The following is a 17,051-nucleotide window of genomic DNA, read 5'->3' as shown; positions in this document are numbered from 1 at the left end:
GCCCCTCTGAGAGAGATTTGGTTACAAAGAACTCTAAGGTGCTCTAGGAGGAGATTCAGGTGATAAGGGGGTTGGGGGGGTTACCTTGGTTGGTGATTGGCTAATGGTTACACAAGACAAAACATCGTTATGACATCACAAAGTGGCCAAAATCTGATCAGCTCATTTTCAGACAGGTTTTTATAGAAATGGATAAAAAAGAGAGAGAATCTTTGTTCCTGAAACTTTCAGAGTCTCTTTCCACAGAGGGGACACATGTTGATGTAGAAGAGACATGAAAAAGAGGGGACACATGTTGATGTAGAAGAGACATGAAGAAGAGAGGACACATGTTGATGTAGAAGAGACATGAAGAAGAGGGGACACATGTTGATGTAGAAGAGACATGAAGAAGAGGGGACACATGTTGATGTAGAAGAGACATGGAGAAGAGGGGACACATGTTGATGTAGAAGAGACATGGAGAAGAGGGGACACATGTTGATGTAGAAGAGACATGAAGAAGAGAGGACACATGTTGATGTAGAAGAGACATGAAGAAGAGGGGGCACATGTTGATGTAGAAGAGACATGAAGAAGAGGGGACACATGTTGATGTAGAAGAGACATGAAGAAGAGGGGACACATGTTTATGTAGAAAACACATGAAGAAGAGGGGACACATGTTGATGTAGAAGAGACATGAAGAAGAGGGGACACATGTTGATGTAGAAGAGACATGAAGAAGAGGGGACACATGGTGATGTAGAAGAGACATGAAGAAGAGGGGACACATGTTGATGTAGAAGAGACATGAAGAAGAGGGGACACATTTTGATGTAGAAGAGACATGAAGAAGAGGGGACACATGTTGATGTAGAAGAGACATGAAGAAGAGGGGACATATGTTGATGTAGAAGAGACATGAAGAAGAGGGGACACATGTTGATGTAGAAGAGACATGAAAAAGAGGGGACACATGTTGATGTAGAAGAGACATGAAGAAGAGGGGACACATGTTGATGTAGAAGAGACATGAGGAAATGGATTTTGCATAATTAGAGACCTTAATATGCACAGATATTTAAATATGTCCTTTCTTGTTTGCAGTACATCCGCACATGCATGCAGGCCAAGGAGTCCCCGCACCTGACCCTGGTGCACTCCAGCACCATCAAGGTGATGTTCGACAAGGAGATCTGTGCCATCTGTGCCGTGGTCAGCCGGAAGTCCTCCAACCCCCCGTTACCTCTACCCCCCAAGAGACGGGTTCCCACGGTCAGTGCATCAACGTGTGAATGACTGCATTTCTCACTTCTGCGTTGCGGTGATCTTGTTGATTCAACATTTGCTTGAGTGGCTAAGGTCAAACAAATGTCATCTTTTCAGCTTGTTGGAGTTCTTGTAAGGGAAGTAACTCCTTTAGGGTGATTCAACACCCCTATGATAATGTAATATTACACAGCTTCTCGCCAAATAAGTCAATAACTTCATACAACATATTGATTTAAACATGATTTTACTAAAAAAAATAGTCCGTTCTACAACGTACAGTAACTTAAAAGGACGGCAGCGCTGATTGAAGTTTTCTTTAACTATCCAAGTCACATGTTCACATTCCCTTCTTCACTATCAGTCTTTAAACACTGCCAGAATCCATACTCTGTTCCCGTTAGTGTTTACTTCCTGTCTGTCTTCTTCTGCTGATTTCTCTGACTTCCATCGCTCTGTCTTTCAACCTTTCCTGCTCTCCACAAATATAAAAATGAATATTCAAAAAGTGTTCTTTGGGTGTCTGTTTGTTGACCACAGCTGACATTAAATGTACTTCTTTTCTGCGGATTGATATGAATGCACATATTCACATTGATCAAAGCATCAATAGCATCAATCTGCTATCAAGAAAGAGCAGACCATTTCAAGCCTAAATCGACCAATCAGATCCAAGTAAAATAATACAAAAACAAATACAGACTGACTTCTGCAATAATACTAATAATCTACTGCATGGTTCTATGATAATGTAAAAATAAAAATCAAGATGGTACTAAATCATAATAACTGTCATTGATGTGGCTGAAATGATTGTTTGGCACAATAACAACTCAAACTGACCGTGTGATGCACATACTGTACCAAACAGTTCTTTTTTTAGCTCGAGACCCCCTGAACATCCTCCAGTGTTTACTGAGTCGTGTCCTGGTTTCCCTGAAACACTCAAAGTGGCTCAGATGATTGTTTCACCTGCAGTGAGCGTGGCAGGTGTGGAGCTTTACAGAGTAAACATGTTCTGAACCTGGCAGCAGCCACCTGTCTTTTATGAGCCGCTGTTCTGCATCTGCCACGTTGTCAGGAAACATGGCCGTCTTCCTCTCTGCTGCCAGGTGTGCATCCAAATGTCAGACTGAATTTAATTGGCCTTCGTTATCCTGTCTCCCGGGGGGGGTGGGGGGGGGGTGTGTGTGTGAACCAAGTACCAACCAAGGTAACCCCCCAATCTCGTGTGTGTGTGTGTGTGTGTGTGTGTGTGTGTGTGTGTGTGTGTGTGTGTGTGTGTGTGTGTGTGTGTGTCGTGTCGTGTTCACTACTTCTCATTAAACGTTGGTTTACAGTAAACTAAGCCACCAGTTTAGCATTAATACTTCCACATTTTGTTATGAGTCCATTGAGACTAACTGGACTCAAGGAATTACACAACCCCATTATGTCATTAACTACTTTAAAATACACACGCTTGATCAGGATATGCAGTTATAATTAAACAAAGAAAAACAACACAATTTCTTCAGCTAAATAGTTTGATAAATTCAGGCATACTTTAAAACAAGGTGGTAAATGAAGGACTACTGTTATTAACTATAGTTATTTTATAATCAAGCCATAGCTCACGACAGGCCGTGGCATATGCTCATTATATCACAGCTAACGGACGTGGTGAAACAGTTTGCTTTTCAGCCGAACGGTATACTGTTTTTTTCAGACGCGGAGGGATACTGACTTGAAAAGTAACTACAATTCTACCCGTGGTACACGCTCAGTATATCACGGCTAAGAACCAATCAGATTGCTCGATTTGACTTGTCTGTTTTATAATAACTTACAAATCTTACATGTAACTTCTTATAATGAATCATTGTTGTGGGTTAAGGTTAAAAAAAAGTTGGCTTCACCTCCAACTCCAACTCGAAGAAATGACTAAAGGAATTACACTTTCAAATATACAGTACGTGTTGGATCAAAATATTCAGTTCATCATGATTTGAATTTACCACCCAAATAGTTACCGTTTGTTTTCTGTCCTTTGACGTATTGTTGCTGCTCTGTTTTTAAAGGATGTTGACTTTGATTTCTTGATTATTTGTAGGGTTCAGGCTATCCTAATGAATCCTTATTGTTTGCTCATTTAATGTTGCCATTTGTGACCATTCAGTGCAATACAAAGGAACTGCACTGCAGTGCATTGGAGGCAGATTGAAGGAGGAGGAAGCAGACACAGATTCTCTACAGACTTGTATAAGCTCCCCAGAAGAGTGTCTGCCTGTAACAGAAAGTGATATTTATTTTTAGAGGAGGAATCTGTTAATGGGTGTTGTTATGGTCTGGGAAAACTGAAAATTGGTCTCTCAACAGGGGGGTTTCAGTGAGGATAAAGTACATTGTGTTCTGCGTCTCTTATCTGACAAGAGACACAATTACACACACCATCGCGCTCACACAAAAACTCATCAACACACACACAGGCAGCAAACAGCAGGAAGTGAGCTGGTTAGTCATGTTCATGGACTCTAGGTGTCATGTGATGCTGTTTTTCCTGCTGACTGCTGACCCTCGCAAATCCACTCTGCTTGACATCAGAACGACCCGCCTGACCTCACACACTGTTTGTGTAGTGTGTGTTCTGGGTGTGTGAAGGAGCACATATTTCTACAGTGTGTTATGCTAATGCTGCTCCCTCACTGCAAGTCTCTTTCTCCCTCTCTGCAGCAAGTACAGACGTGTGTTTGGGACGTGGCTACCCCCTTTAAGATCGTCCTGGTGAACGGCAGCAAGGTGAACGCTGAAGAGACTGCCAAGGTGAATTATTGCTTTGTAGACATTCATGAAACAATCATTTATATTCCTGGTAATGTCACTGCACACCCAACACCTGCATGCATAGTTTAAGACTAGATTTAAAGAGGCCCTATTAGGCTTTTTGGCGCTTTCTATTTCCTGTAGTTTGTTATTTAGGTTTTAGTGCATGTAAATGGTCTGCAAAGGCTAACATCCCTTTGTTCCCTCCAGAGGATGTTTCCCACACAAAACAATGCCTCCATTTGTCTCCTTTGGCTGGGACAAAAAAGTCAATGCAGGCTAGCTTGTGAATAATTAAATGTAACAACACAATAAAAGCTAATGCTATACGCTTACACACACACACACACACACACACACACACACACACACACACACACACACACACACACACACACACACACACACACACACACACACACACACACACACACACACACACACACACACACACACACACACACACGTCCAGGTGAGGGCGGGGCTCTTCCACGGCTTCTCCAAAAGTGCACAATTACATACTTGAGACATAAGAGAAAAACTTGAACTCAAATTTAGCACACAATAAAAAATAATGTGTTCCCCTTGCTTCCCCCCCCCCCCACACACACACACACACACACACTCTCTCTCAGGTCCAGGTGAGGGCGGGGCTCTTCCACGGCACGGAGCTGCTGTGTAAGCCGGCGGTGAGCAGTGAGAGCAGCGGGCGCTCGGACCACACCTGGAAGGACAGCACGCTGGAGTTCGACCTGTCCGTCTGCGACCTGCCACGCATGACCCGCCTCTGCTTCGCCATCTACGCCGTCATGGACAAGGTCAAGAAGCAGAAGTCCACCAAGAACTCTCACAGCAACAAGTACCAGACCATCCGCAAAGCAGGGAAAGTGGTAAGAGACTCACCTGAACAAGGCAAATAAGGAAACACTGGAAGAAATGCTGCTCCAAAAACAAGTTAAAGCAATAATGAAAACAAAGTACAGAAATCTGCCAATAGAACAAATGGAAATGTGTTTGGTAAGAGTTCCTGAAATAAGAAGGGATATTTAGATAAATCAGATCTTGTAATTAGCTGGGAGAACTCATTTTGAACTATATGTGACCAGAATCAGGAAATGTTGTGTTACAATATAAGCCGCAAACGCTCAAAAGTGTTTCTGTGTTCTGATGTTAGTTGGTGATTTTCTAATAAATATGTAAAATAATGTGTTTCATCTGAGATACGACTCAAAATAAGATTATTTGACTTAACAAGATGATGCATTGTCTAAAAACAAGACCCGATATCTCACTGCAGTGTGACTTCTGAAGTTATTATGTATGATATCAGGTGTAGAGAAATATTCTAGATCTTAGACACATATGCTTGGCAAGATTTCAAGTTGTTGTGGTGTAGGAGACGCTACAGAATAGAAGAGAAGAAGAAAAAAAACACTTGTTTAGTTTTTAAGTCATCATAGATAGCCTCCATAGTTTGAGTCGCTAAAGTCCTAACATTTAGTCAACTTTTATTCTATTTCCGTCAATCTAGTCAAGCAAAAACAAATAATTCTGTCATTTTAGACAAACTTTGTTCACAGAAGATTGTACCTTATAATTTGTTGATAATAAAAACTCTGGGTTTATTATTGCATATGTTTCACCTATTATTGGGGGTTCACTGGACCTTGGCTTTGATGGTAGTCTATAAACCTGATTGCCGTTTACCTGTTTGTTCTTTTCTTCAATCAGGGTCTCCGCGGGGTCTTAAAAAGTATTAAAAGTTGATAAATCAATTTAGCGAAAATGAAGGCTATTGATAAGTAGGGATGTCCCGATCACCTTTTTTTGCTTCCGATCATTTGATTTTGACAATTTGCCGATAATGATTTTTCCCGATCCGATCTTTATGCAATGCATTAAGAGAAAAAAAAGAAAAAAAGCATTCAAGTTGTCCCTTAAGGTTATGTTTTTATTTAAATTGTATATTCTATCCAACATGGATATAGCTTCTTTCTTTCACAGCAGCATTGGATCAGTTCAGTTGTGCAGCATTGGATCAAAACAAAATAAAGCTTATCAGTACTCGTTAGCTTACTGCTACTATTAGACACTGCGCCCACTCTGTTGCCAGATTTGAGAGAAATAAGCAGGTCTATGAAAACAAGCCCCAAAGAAGCAACACATACATGATGTTGTGTAATCTGAAACCAAAACTAAGGCCTCAGGATGACTTTAAGACTTGAACATGGTCATTTTTGTTTTGTAACATTGAATACAAAATAAACAAAAAAGTATTTATAAATTTTAAAAAATCCCAATCCCCGATTTTTTTTCTCCCGATTCCGATCCTTTGAAAATCACGTGATCGGATCGGGACATCTCTATTGAAAAGTGTGAAACGGCATTTTCCAAGGTATTACATTTTGTAGCTTGTTTTCAATAAGTATATAAATGGTCCAAAGAGGTTGTATTCTACAGTGTGCCTGAATGTAATCATTGCGTAGGTGTGTAGTGTGATTCTGTGTAGTTTATTTATGGCATCTCGTTGGGTTTGACGTCATCTGAACAGGACATCGCACGCTCACTGCTTGATAGGGTGCGAAGCTCCGTTTACGCCGGTTGCTAAGCAACATCGTTATGGGGAAATGGTTGGAAGATAAGGAGGAAGGACAATCAATACTGTATATAGTAAATGTGAGGTACAGTGTGTCGCCAAGGTAACCGGTTAGAACTCAAAGTGGCGATGAGGTCTTCAAACGTTTGGAAAGGGTCTTAAAAAAGGTCTTCAAAGGAATTACATGTGACTTCAGGATTCCTGCATATACCCTGCCAATATTTGTATTTGAATGTTATTTCTTAGGAGGCAAACAAAACAACATGATATTGCAACACGTTTCTAATACAAGACCGGTCTACTGAAAATGAAAAATGTAAAATGAAAGGAGGACGCACAAAACATGACATGTTACACTTATAATACTTGGAACAAAATGATAATCTGACGAGCTCAAGTCCGGCATGTTTCCATACACGCTGTCCTGTGATACTTCTGATAACTCCAGACAGTATTTAACACCAAGAGATTCCAGGGGTTTACTATATGTTATAGTCATAACATAACCTCTGAGATCGATGCTTTCCTGGCCAGCATTAAGACATGATATTTAAGGACTAGGGGCGTATCTTTTTTATACTTTTTGGCATGAACAGAAAGAGGGGGGGTCCTGGGAGTAAAATGTATTGCTGACCGCGCATTTTTTTAATTAAGTAACTAGTCAGATAGTATGTTTTCCTACTTGTTGAGGAACTAAAGGAGTGGATTTGTATTTATAAGCACATTGACTAATCCCTATTTCTCTCTCTGTGATCCAGCACTACCCCATAGCCTGGGTCAACACCATGGTGTTCGACTACAAAGGCCAGCTGAAGACGGGAGACATCATCCTGCACTGCTGGTCCTCCTTTCCTGGTACGCCCTCCGTCATATCTGCTAATAAAAACACATCTAGGGTTAAATGAGCGCTCCAATCACAGTACCACCATACTCCAGTGTCACTGGACAAAATGCTGCTCCCAAATCAAAAACAATTATAAAAACAAGCTGTTTTCGCTTTGAATAAATCAAGGAATCTACAAATAGAACAAGTGAACATTTGCTTTCTGGATATTTAGACGAATACAGTGTTTCCCACAGATCTGAAATATACTTGGGGGGGTGGTGGTAGCGGGGGGGGGATGGGGGGTTGAGGTGACGTGCAACAACATTAACCTGTCTGTTGCTCGCTTGTTAGCAGACCATTCACGCGATGGCAGAGCGAACAGGTACAGGCAGGGCCCATAATGAGAGCCCTATAGTTTAAATCTACTACCCACACATAAACATATGGAAATGGGTTACTATTTAAAAAAAAAAGTATTTATAAATGTATTTAGGAACCTATCCATGTGATTATAAGTGGGGGTCGACCTCAAATCCTCTAGGGGGGTCCGGGGGCATGCTCCCCCGGTAAGATTTTAATTTGAGTTAAATGCATCAATCTGGTGCTTTTTGAGGGGGAAATAAAGAGACTAGATCTATGGAAACACCTATATTAAACAGAACTGTATACATTTCAATAATCATAAAATCATGGCCATAACCAATAACATACCATTTCCAATATGAAAAAAACACTGAAACTTATAGTTATGAGTGTGTCTGTGCTCCTGAACCAGCCTCTCCTGTCTCTCTCCTCTCTCCTAGTTTTAGCTCTCAACAAGTTTTAAAAGTGTATCTTACCTTTTTTCACCTAGTTAACTTTTTATTTATTTATTCATGCATATTTTACTAATCACATTACATGACATTTCATTTAGCTGACGCTTTTATCCAAAGCGACTTATAATGACCGATTACAGAGACATTCTCCCTGGAGTAACTAAGGGCTAAGTGCCTTACTCAAGGGCACACTAGAATGAACTCACAGCCTTCCGATCTTCAGCCCACCTCACTATCCATTAGACCAATCACTACCCTCTCAAATGGAAATATGTGTTTACATAAATGGTGACCACACCGTTTGAGACCCACTGAGAACTTAGACTAAGTTAACTATCTAAACACTCAGAGTCCTTTACCTCAACTGAGCTGAGGTTATCCCGAGCTTGAATGACACACAGAGACCAATCAAGGGCTTTGATTTATGATCTGTATGACAGTGGCCATGTCGGCAGGCCACAGGCCATCATGTAGACAGCCAGTCACCCTGTGTGAGGCAGGCCACTTAACAGGCCAGAAGGAGGCGAGATCAGAGCAAGGGAGCGAGGGATCAATGTCCACAAGTTAATCGATCGCAGATGGCGTCGTGGTCACGGACGAATAAAAAAAAATAAAAAAAAAATTTAAAAATAAAAAATAAAAATACCTAAATGGGTCGCGAAATATACTTGGGCGGCCGTTAATATACCTGAGCGGCCCGCCCAAGTATAGTCTATGTGTGGGAAACCCTGGAATAAGATTTTGTAATGAGCTGAGAAAACATATTTCTAACTATTTTACCAGGATAAGGAAATGTTGTTACAAAATAAACCTTTTTCTTCTGTGGATTTTTCCAATAAAAATGTGTTTTCTAGAATCAAGTAAGATGTCATTTTTCAAACCATATGATCCATCTTTTACAAATCCCACAGCAGCTTAAAAGAATGTTTTCAAGAGTCTTTGACTGAAAGTTATTATGTCTTCTATCAAGTGGAAAGACTAGAGATGAGACACATGTACTTGTCAAGATGTCCACTTGTTGCAGTGCATGCCTGTTATTTCATGCTTTCCTATGTGCTTCTCCCGCAGATGAACTTGAAGAGATGCTGAACCCCATAGGAACCATCCAGACCAACCCGTACACGGAGAACGCCACAGCGCTGCACATCCACTTCCCCGAGCACTCGTCTCACTCCATCATCTTCCCTCCCTTCGACAAGGTCAGACAGCTGTTCTCACTCCTGTTCCCCTTTTCTATTGCTGATAGACGACGCCCTTCACACTGCCAGTAAATTAGTAAATCTGTGTTTTTGAACATTTGTCAATATACTTGTGGTCACAAAAGCACCGAAAAAAGGGGTTAAGTTTACAGTAAAAGCAATTTCCGTCTATCTGTTATTTATTCAGTCTCTCTATCAAACTCTCAAACCACAGTTATTGATTGTGGAGACAGTGTCAAGATGAACAAAGTTTACAAGTTACAGTTGGTTTTATTTAACTTCTGTTGAGTTTGTTTACGTTTTAAGTCAAGTTTCTGCTTATAGCTTTCGGGAAAACATCTGAATTGTTTGTTTATTAGTTGAAAACATGTGTTTATTGAATTTAATATCAATCCTTCAAAACATGTCACATATAAAATAAGAAGAAGGGTCCCTCGAGGTGTCATTTAACAATAAACACCTGAGATGAATACAGTTATTTGTCCCTGAAAGGAATGCTTACCCTTTCCCACTGAAGACAAAAGCCATGTGTTAATTAGGGATGGCAGAAACTGACCATGATCAAAATCAAAAATCGGACAACCCCGGCGAATAATAATCGATGATTCGACGCCCGCAAAACATAAATAATAATAAAAAAATATATAAATAAAATCGAATTTTAAAAATAATTTTCGATTATGGAGACTGTAACGAATATTTGAATAATCGCTGGCATCCCTAGTGTTAATGAGTGTTTTTTTGTGTAGTGGAAAAGAGGATCCTCTCCTCTCCAGCGAAACATGGCCCCCATATTTACCAAATGGTTTCTTTGTAAATTAAACAAGGTAGGGGTCTTTTTTTAAGAGTCCTCGACTCCCTGTGCACAGCGTCAGGCTCGTTCGTCAGGAGAAAACAGGAGGTCTTGGATCCGGCTCGAAGGACCAATTAATGTAAGGAAAGTATCTCTCGACACCAGGTTGAGAATCAATAACCAGGTACTAATCTATTCTTGCAAGAAGGAGCAGAGTTAAATCACACTCGCAAAACACATCAGGCTTATATATATTCCAAAACAGGGAGATAACAACAAAGTCGTAAATCGAGGCGGCGCTAATATCATCAACAGGTGTCGGAAAGGTGTCGAGGACATCTGCAACGTCTTCTGGAAAGAGTCACGTACTTCCTTCACGCCTCATAGAAATGAGATATTTAGGAGACAACAAGTATGTGTGTGTCTTCTCATAAATATCAACAACCTGAAATGCCCTGCCTCCTCCTATCATTAGAAGAGGCAGCTGCAAGGTCGTACCCGTGTAGAGTCACGCATAGTATCAGTGCATGGAAACAACCCATAAAGGGGAGACGACAATATCTCTCCAACATAAACCTACCTTTTTGACCGAATTTGGACAAATATGAACAAAAGACTGCTTTAGCGGAACGCGCCAAGGCTGCCCTGATCGTACCGTATTGAAACTACTGATTGGATGAAAGCTCTGAGGCCCTTTTTTAAACACTCGACTGCAGTTGAATTCGTCATGGCAGTGTCTTAATACTCTTCATGATGGCACCTGGTGGTGATGATGATGATGATGATGATGATGATGATGATGATGATGATGATGATGATGATGATGATGAAGAGGATCAGGATGTGCTCGGCTGGCCTAATGCACTTTGTGATCACTTACTTACTTTTTTTGCAGATACTGGAAAAAGCCGCAGAAATCGCCGGAGCAAGTGACTGCGTTCCCATGGTGAGTTCAAGTACAGTGGGAGATACTTGTGTTGTTGACAGGAATATTTGCTGTGCATTTAAAATACATAAAAGACTACTGAGTGACTAGTAACTAAGTACATTTAATCAAGTACTGTACTTTTGTGAGGTACTTGTACTTTACTTGAGTATTTCCATGTTATGATACTGTGTACTTCTACTCCTCTACAGTTCAGAGGTAAATGGTGTACTTGTACTCCGCTACATGTATTTAATACCTTTAGTTACTTTACAGATGTGGACGAATGATTTGAAATATAATCAAGTGTTAAATCAGACTTTAGTTCCACCTGGAGTAAATCCACCAGCTACCCTGCAGTATACAAAGTCATTCAGACTAGCTGCACCTTTACCAGCTTTGAGAACACTTTCATGATCAATCATTATAAAACATATCATATCTATTATTCTGAAATGGACCAATCTGCACAATGACTACTTTTACTGTTGCTACTTTCACTATATTTTGATGAGAATACTTTTCTACTTTTACCTGAGGAACATTTTGAATGCAGGACTTTTACTGTAAGAGTATTCCTACACTCTGGTACTTCTACTTTTACTCAAGTACAAGATCTGAGTACTTCTACTTTTACTCAAGGACAAGATCTGAGTACTTCTACTTTTACTCAAGGACAAGATCTGAGTACTTCTACTTTTACTCTAGTACAAGATCTGAGTACTTCTACTTTAACTCAAGTACAAGATCTGAGTACTTCTACTTTTACTAAAGTACAACATCTGAGTACTTCTACTTTTACTCAAGGACAAGATCTGAGTACTTCTACTTTTACTAGAAGATCTGAGTACTTCTCCTTTTACTCAACATCTAAGTACTTCTACTTTTACTACAAGATCTGAGTACTTCTCCTTTTACTCAAGATCTAAGTACTTCTACTTTTACTGAAGTACAAGATCTGAGTACTTCTACTTTTACTCTAGTACAAGATCTGAGTTTTTCTACTTTAACTCAAGTACAAGATCTGAGTACTTCTACTTTTACTCAAGTACAAGATCTGAGTACTTCTACTTTTACTCAAGTACAAGATCTGAGTACTTCTACTTTTACTCAAGTACACAATCTGAGTACTTCTCCCACCTCTGTAAAAGAAAAACCAGGTGAAAATAAAGTGAAGTATTTGTATTTGTTTAAAGTTGTCCTGTGAGAAATGCTGCGTAATAATTTCTCACACACACACACACACACACACACACACACACACACACACACACACACACACACACACACACACACACACACACACACACACGTGTATAATCTCACACTGCCAGTTCCCTTGGAAACACATTGTTATCAGCAGGGTGTAGCTGCTGAATTATTCCAATCCCCTTCAAAACTAGAGACTCTGATCAGATTACTCGTACGTTTTCCTGTCTCACCGCCCCTCAACTGAAAACCCTCTGCTGGGTGTGTTGCAGCCGGTTACGTAACCCTGTGTTATGTAAAGGGCATGCCTGAACGCACCATTTCTACATGAGGTGTCTGTGTGAGAAACAGCAGATTAGCTCCCAATGCAACTTTGTATACTCTTAGTTATGGTAAATTGTGAATCAGCTTACAGATCCACACAGTTGGGTTATTCGTCTTCCAACGTAAAGAAAGTTTAATCTGCCAAATGTTTATTTGAACTCTTCTCAGTTTGATTAAATGCTTAAAGGACACGTGTCCCTCTTTAAATCCACACCTTACAACTTGTTTTAAACACAATGTTAGGCCTTGGTTTGGATTGTGTCGAATGCATTGAAGGAACATGATGTACACTTTCCTGGATGCTCTGGATCTCTCCTGCCACTTTGTGGTACATTTCAGTAGTGGTTTCCAACATTTAATTAGACATAACCAGTGGTGTAGTGGGGATTTTTTTACTGGGTGGACGGGGTGGGGGGGAGACACTATGGACGCGCTCGTGAACTGTCAACGGGGGGTGGGGGTACACCGTGGACCTCTGTGTCGCCTGTCAGCTCAACATGATGCCGTTTAAACAATATAATAATTAAGGGCGGTGCCGGCCGTCAGCGAACCGATCCGGCCTTTCTTCGCAACTGTCACTCAAATGCGGGACAAATAATAAAAATGCTGCTCAAGTTGCATAACTGCTTGAGCTACGTTTTTATTTTAAATTAATTACTGTGAAATCTGCCTATTATGTTTTTGTCATTATTACAAAAAATACACATTTGCAACTGATAACTTTGGCAATGATTTTATATTTGTTAGACTAAAAAAAAAAATCATGCTTCCACCCCCCGCGTCCAACGCGCACTACACCACTGGCCGTAACCCCTCAACCCTTTCAGATGAAGTACCTCAAACATCCAAACATGTCAATTTCAATTATATCAAATAGGTATTAGTCTTAATGGTTTAAAAAGTGGATGATTATATAAAAAAGTATCTATCAATTATTTGTAGCTATTTCAACCGGGGTTGCTCGATATTGGAAACAAACCGACTTTGCCATATTGTTTTTCTCCTGCTGTATTTCCACTATAAAGAATGCAGGACTTTGGACTGGAAGACGACCCTTCTGTGGTCAAAATATCACCGTAAACTGAGGTTGCAATTCTTTAAGCAAACCAAATCTTACTCTAATAAACTCTTTGCAATCCAAGCAGCCTTGTATTTTAGTAAATGATGTGCTAACTATTTCAACCATTTAGAAGTTACTACTCTCGTATGCCCCGTTTTAACTCACTCTCTGTGGAATTTTTTTGTATTCATATCCTTTTCAAAACATTTGAGCTTCCCCAAATGTCCAATGTTCCTCTGGTTTTAAAGTGATCTAGCCCCTTGTCGGGAATCAGTGCGTAACGGCCCGTCCCCACAGCGGCTTTGGAGAAAGCTTGCCGGCGGGCGTGTCTGAAGCGCGACCAAAAACCAATCACATGAATCTCCCGCCCCTGACACACAAGCAGCGGTTTGATTGGCTAGAGCTCGTACTGGCATATGATTTGATTGGCTGACGCTTCCACCGAAAGCTTCAGAAGCTTCAAAAGTTGAACATTGTCTCGTTTCCTTTCCATCCTGATCCCTTTGTTCTTCATCCCTCCTCTCACCTTTTCTCTCCTTCATCCTCTCCTCCTCTACCTCCCCACCCTCTTTCCTCATTATTCCTCCTCTCAGGGCCGCGGGGGTAAGAAGTTCCACATCGAGCTGAAGGAGATCATGGAGCGCGACCCTCTCTCTCAGCTGTGTGAGAACGAGAAGGATCTGATCTGGACGCTACGCTACGACTGCAGAGAGAACTTCCCTCAGTCGCTGCCCAAGCTGCTGCTGTCCGTCAAGTGGAGCAAACACGAGGACATGGCCCAGGTTAGAAACCTCTACCTCAACATGTGTCCCCTCCTCTACATCAACATGTGTCCCCTCTTCTTCATGTCTCTTCTACATCAACATGTGTCCCCTCTTCTTCATGTCTCTTCTACATCAACATGTGTCCCCTCTTCTCCATGTCTCTTCTACATCAACATGTGTCCCCTCTTCTTCATGTCTCTTCTACATCAACATGTGTCCCCTCTTCTTCATGTCTCTTCTACATCAACATGTGTCCCCTCTTCTTCATGTCTCTTCTACATCAACATGTGTCCCCTCTTCTTCATGTCACAGCTGCAGGCTCTGCTTCAGGTCTGGCCGAAGCTGAGTCCCAGAGACGCTCTGGAGCTGCTGGACTTCAACTACCCCGACCAATACGTCCGAGAGTACGCTGTGGGCTGTCTGCGGGACATGAGGTATTCATAATAAGATATTTAGAGGCGCCTTTCAGAGCACCCACGGACACCTTACAATTCATAAAATATTCTAAGGAGAGGTTTAAGACAGCACAACAGGACCAACACATCCACCCTCCCACACGGCCTTCACAATGTCACACTTTCACTTAAAGATTATCCTGGCTAAAAGGATTCACATAACCTATAAAAGGCCAATATGTCTCTGAAAATGTAGAATAAATAATAATAATAATAATAATAATAATAATGCTTTCTGTGAGATTGGGATCTTAACTGTATTAAATTCTCATTATAACAACAATTACACTAATGGATTTTAAAAAGGAAACCAGATGAACTGATAAACAAGAAATACATAAGCTCAACATCTGCCAACAAGATATCATCATGTGTGTTATTTGGTTATTGTCAACACAGGTGTATCGTTACACAATCCAACTACAAGTTATACAAGTACAAGTCCTTCATTCAAAATCTTACCCAAGTAAAGAAAGTATAAATTCACAAAGAACAGTTTGACACAAATATATACAAATGGGAGATTTCATGGCTTTACTTTGTGCATCACAGCTGAGAAAGTGTTTATCTTCCCCAGCAGAGGAGGGAAGGAACTCAGTACATTTACTCAAGTACTTAAATACAATGTTATGCTACTTTGTACTTTTACTCCACTACAATTATTTAATACCTTGATTTAAGACCTTAATGATGTGAAATCTAATCAAGTGTTAAATCAGACTTTAGTTCCACCTGGAGTAAATCCACCAGCTACCCTGCAGTATACAAAGTCATTCAAACTAGCTGCACCTTTACCAGCTTTGAGAACACTTTCATGATCAATCATTATAAAACATATCATATCTATTATTCTGAAAGGGACCAATCTGCACAATGACTACTTTTACTGTCGCTACTTTCACTATATTTTGATGAGAATACTTTTCTACTTTTACTTGAGGAACATTTTGAATGCAGGACTTTTACTGTAAAAGAGTATTCCTACACTCTGATACTTCTACTTTTACTCAAGTACAAGACCTGAGTACTTCTACTTTTACTCAAGTACAAGACCTGAGTACTTCTACTTTTACTAAGTACAAGACCTGAGTACTTCTACTTTTACTAAGTACAAGACCTGAGTACTTCTACTTTTACTCGAGTACAAGATCTGAGTACTTCTACTTTTACTCAAGTACAAGATCTGAGTACTTCTACTTTTACTCAAGTACAAGATCTGAGTACTTTTACTTTTACTCAAGTACAAGTTCCGAGTACTTCTACTTTTACTAAAGTACAAGATCTGAGTACTTCTACTTTTACTCAAGTACAAGATCTGAGTACTTCCACTTTTACTCAAGTACAAGATCTGAATACTTCTACTTTTACTCAAGTACACGATCTAAATACTTCTACTTTTACTCAAGTACTAGGTCAGAGTACTTCTACTTTTACTCAAGTACAAGATCTGAGTACTTCTACTTTTACTCAAGTACAAGATCTGAGTACTTCTACTTTTACTCAAGTACAACATCTGAATACTTCTACTTTTACTCAAGTACAAGATCTGTGTGCTTCTACTTTTACTCAAGTACAAGATCTGAGTACTTCTACTTTTACTCAAGTACTAGGTCAGAGTACTTCTACTTTTACTCAGTCCTTCTCCCCCTCTGCTCCCCAGTGACGAGGAGCTGTCCCAGTACCTCCTCCAGCTGGTGCAGGTGTTGCGTTACGAGCCGTACTACGACTGCGCGCTGACTCACTTCCTGCTGCAGCGCGCCCAGGGGAACCGCAAGATCGGACACTTCCTGTTCTGGCATCTCCGGTGTGTACGGACACACACGTTCAGATAACATGAGAGGGAGAGAGAGATGGTGTGTCTGTGTGTGTGTGTGAGAAAACGTCTCATGAGGAGTTTGGCTTTCTGCTGCCCCCTACAGGTCGGAGATCCACATGCCTGCTGTTTGTGTGCAGTTCGCCCTCATGCTGGAAGCCTACTGTCGGGGCAGCATCCCTCATATTGAGGTCCTCAAGAAACAGGTTGGTGAAG

General features: G+C 40.6%; 1 protein-coding gene across 1 annotated transcript; it reads left to right on the top strand.

Moving 5' to 3' along the window:
- Positions 1–1,052: 1,052 nt before the first annotated feature.
- On the top strand, positions 1,053–17,041 carry LOC307026762 (phosphatidylinositol 4,5-bisphosphate 3-kinase catalytic subunit beta isoform-like; the record flags this gene model as incomplete). The annotated part of the gene is made up of 10 exons (XM_079694891.1): positions 1,053–1,257; positions 3,964–4,053; positions 4,689–4,943; positions 7,408–7,504; positions 9,362–9,492; positions 11,181–11,231; positions 14,397–14,585; positions 14,880–15,001; positions 16,683–16,826; positions 16,942–17,041. Coding segments are annotated over exons 1-10 (1,332 nt in total), but the record flags the coding sequence as incomplete, so codon positions are not given.
- Positions 17,042–17,051: the final 10 nt, after the last annotated feature.

The sequence above is a fragment of the Notothenia rossii genome (assembly GCF_949606895.1).
Source record: "Notothenia rossii genome assembly, contig: scaffold_598, whole genome shotgun sequence".
NCBI classification, from domain to species: domain Eukaryota; kingdom Metazoa; phylum Chordata; class Actinopteri; order Perciformes; family Nototheniidae; genus Notothenia; species Notothenia rossii.
This window is presented reverse-complemented; position numbering and strand designations above follow the sequence as displayed.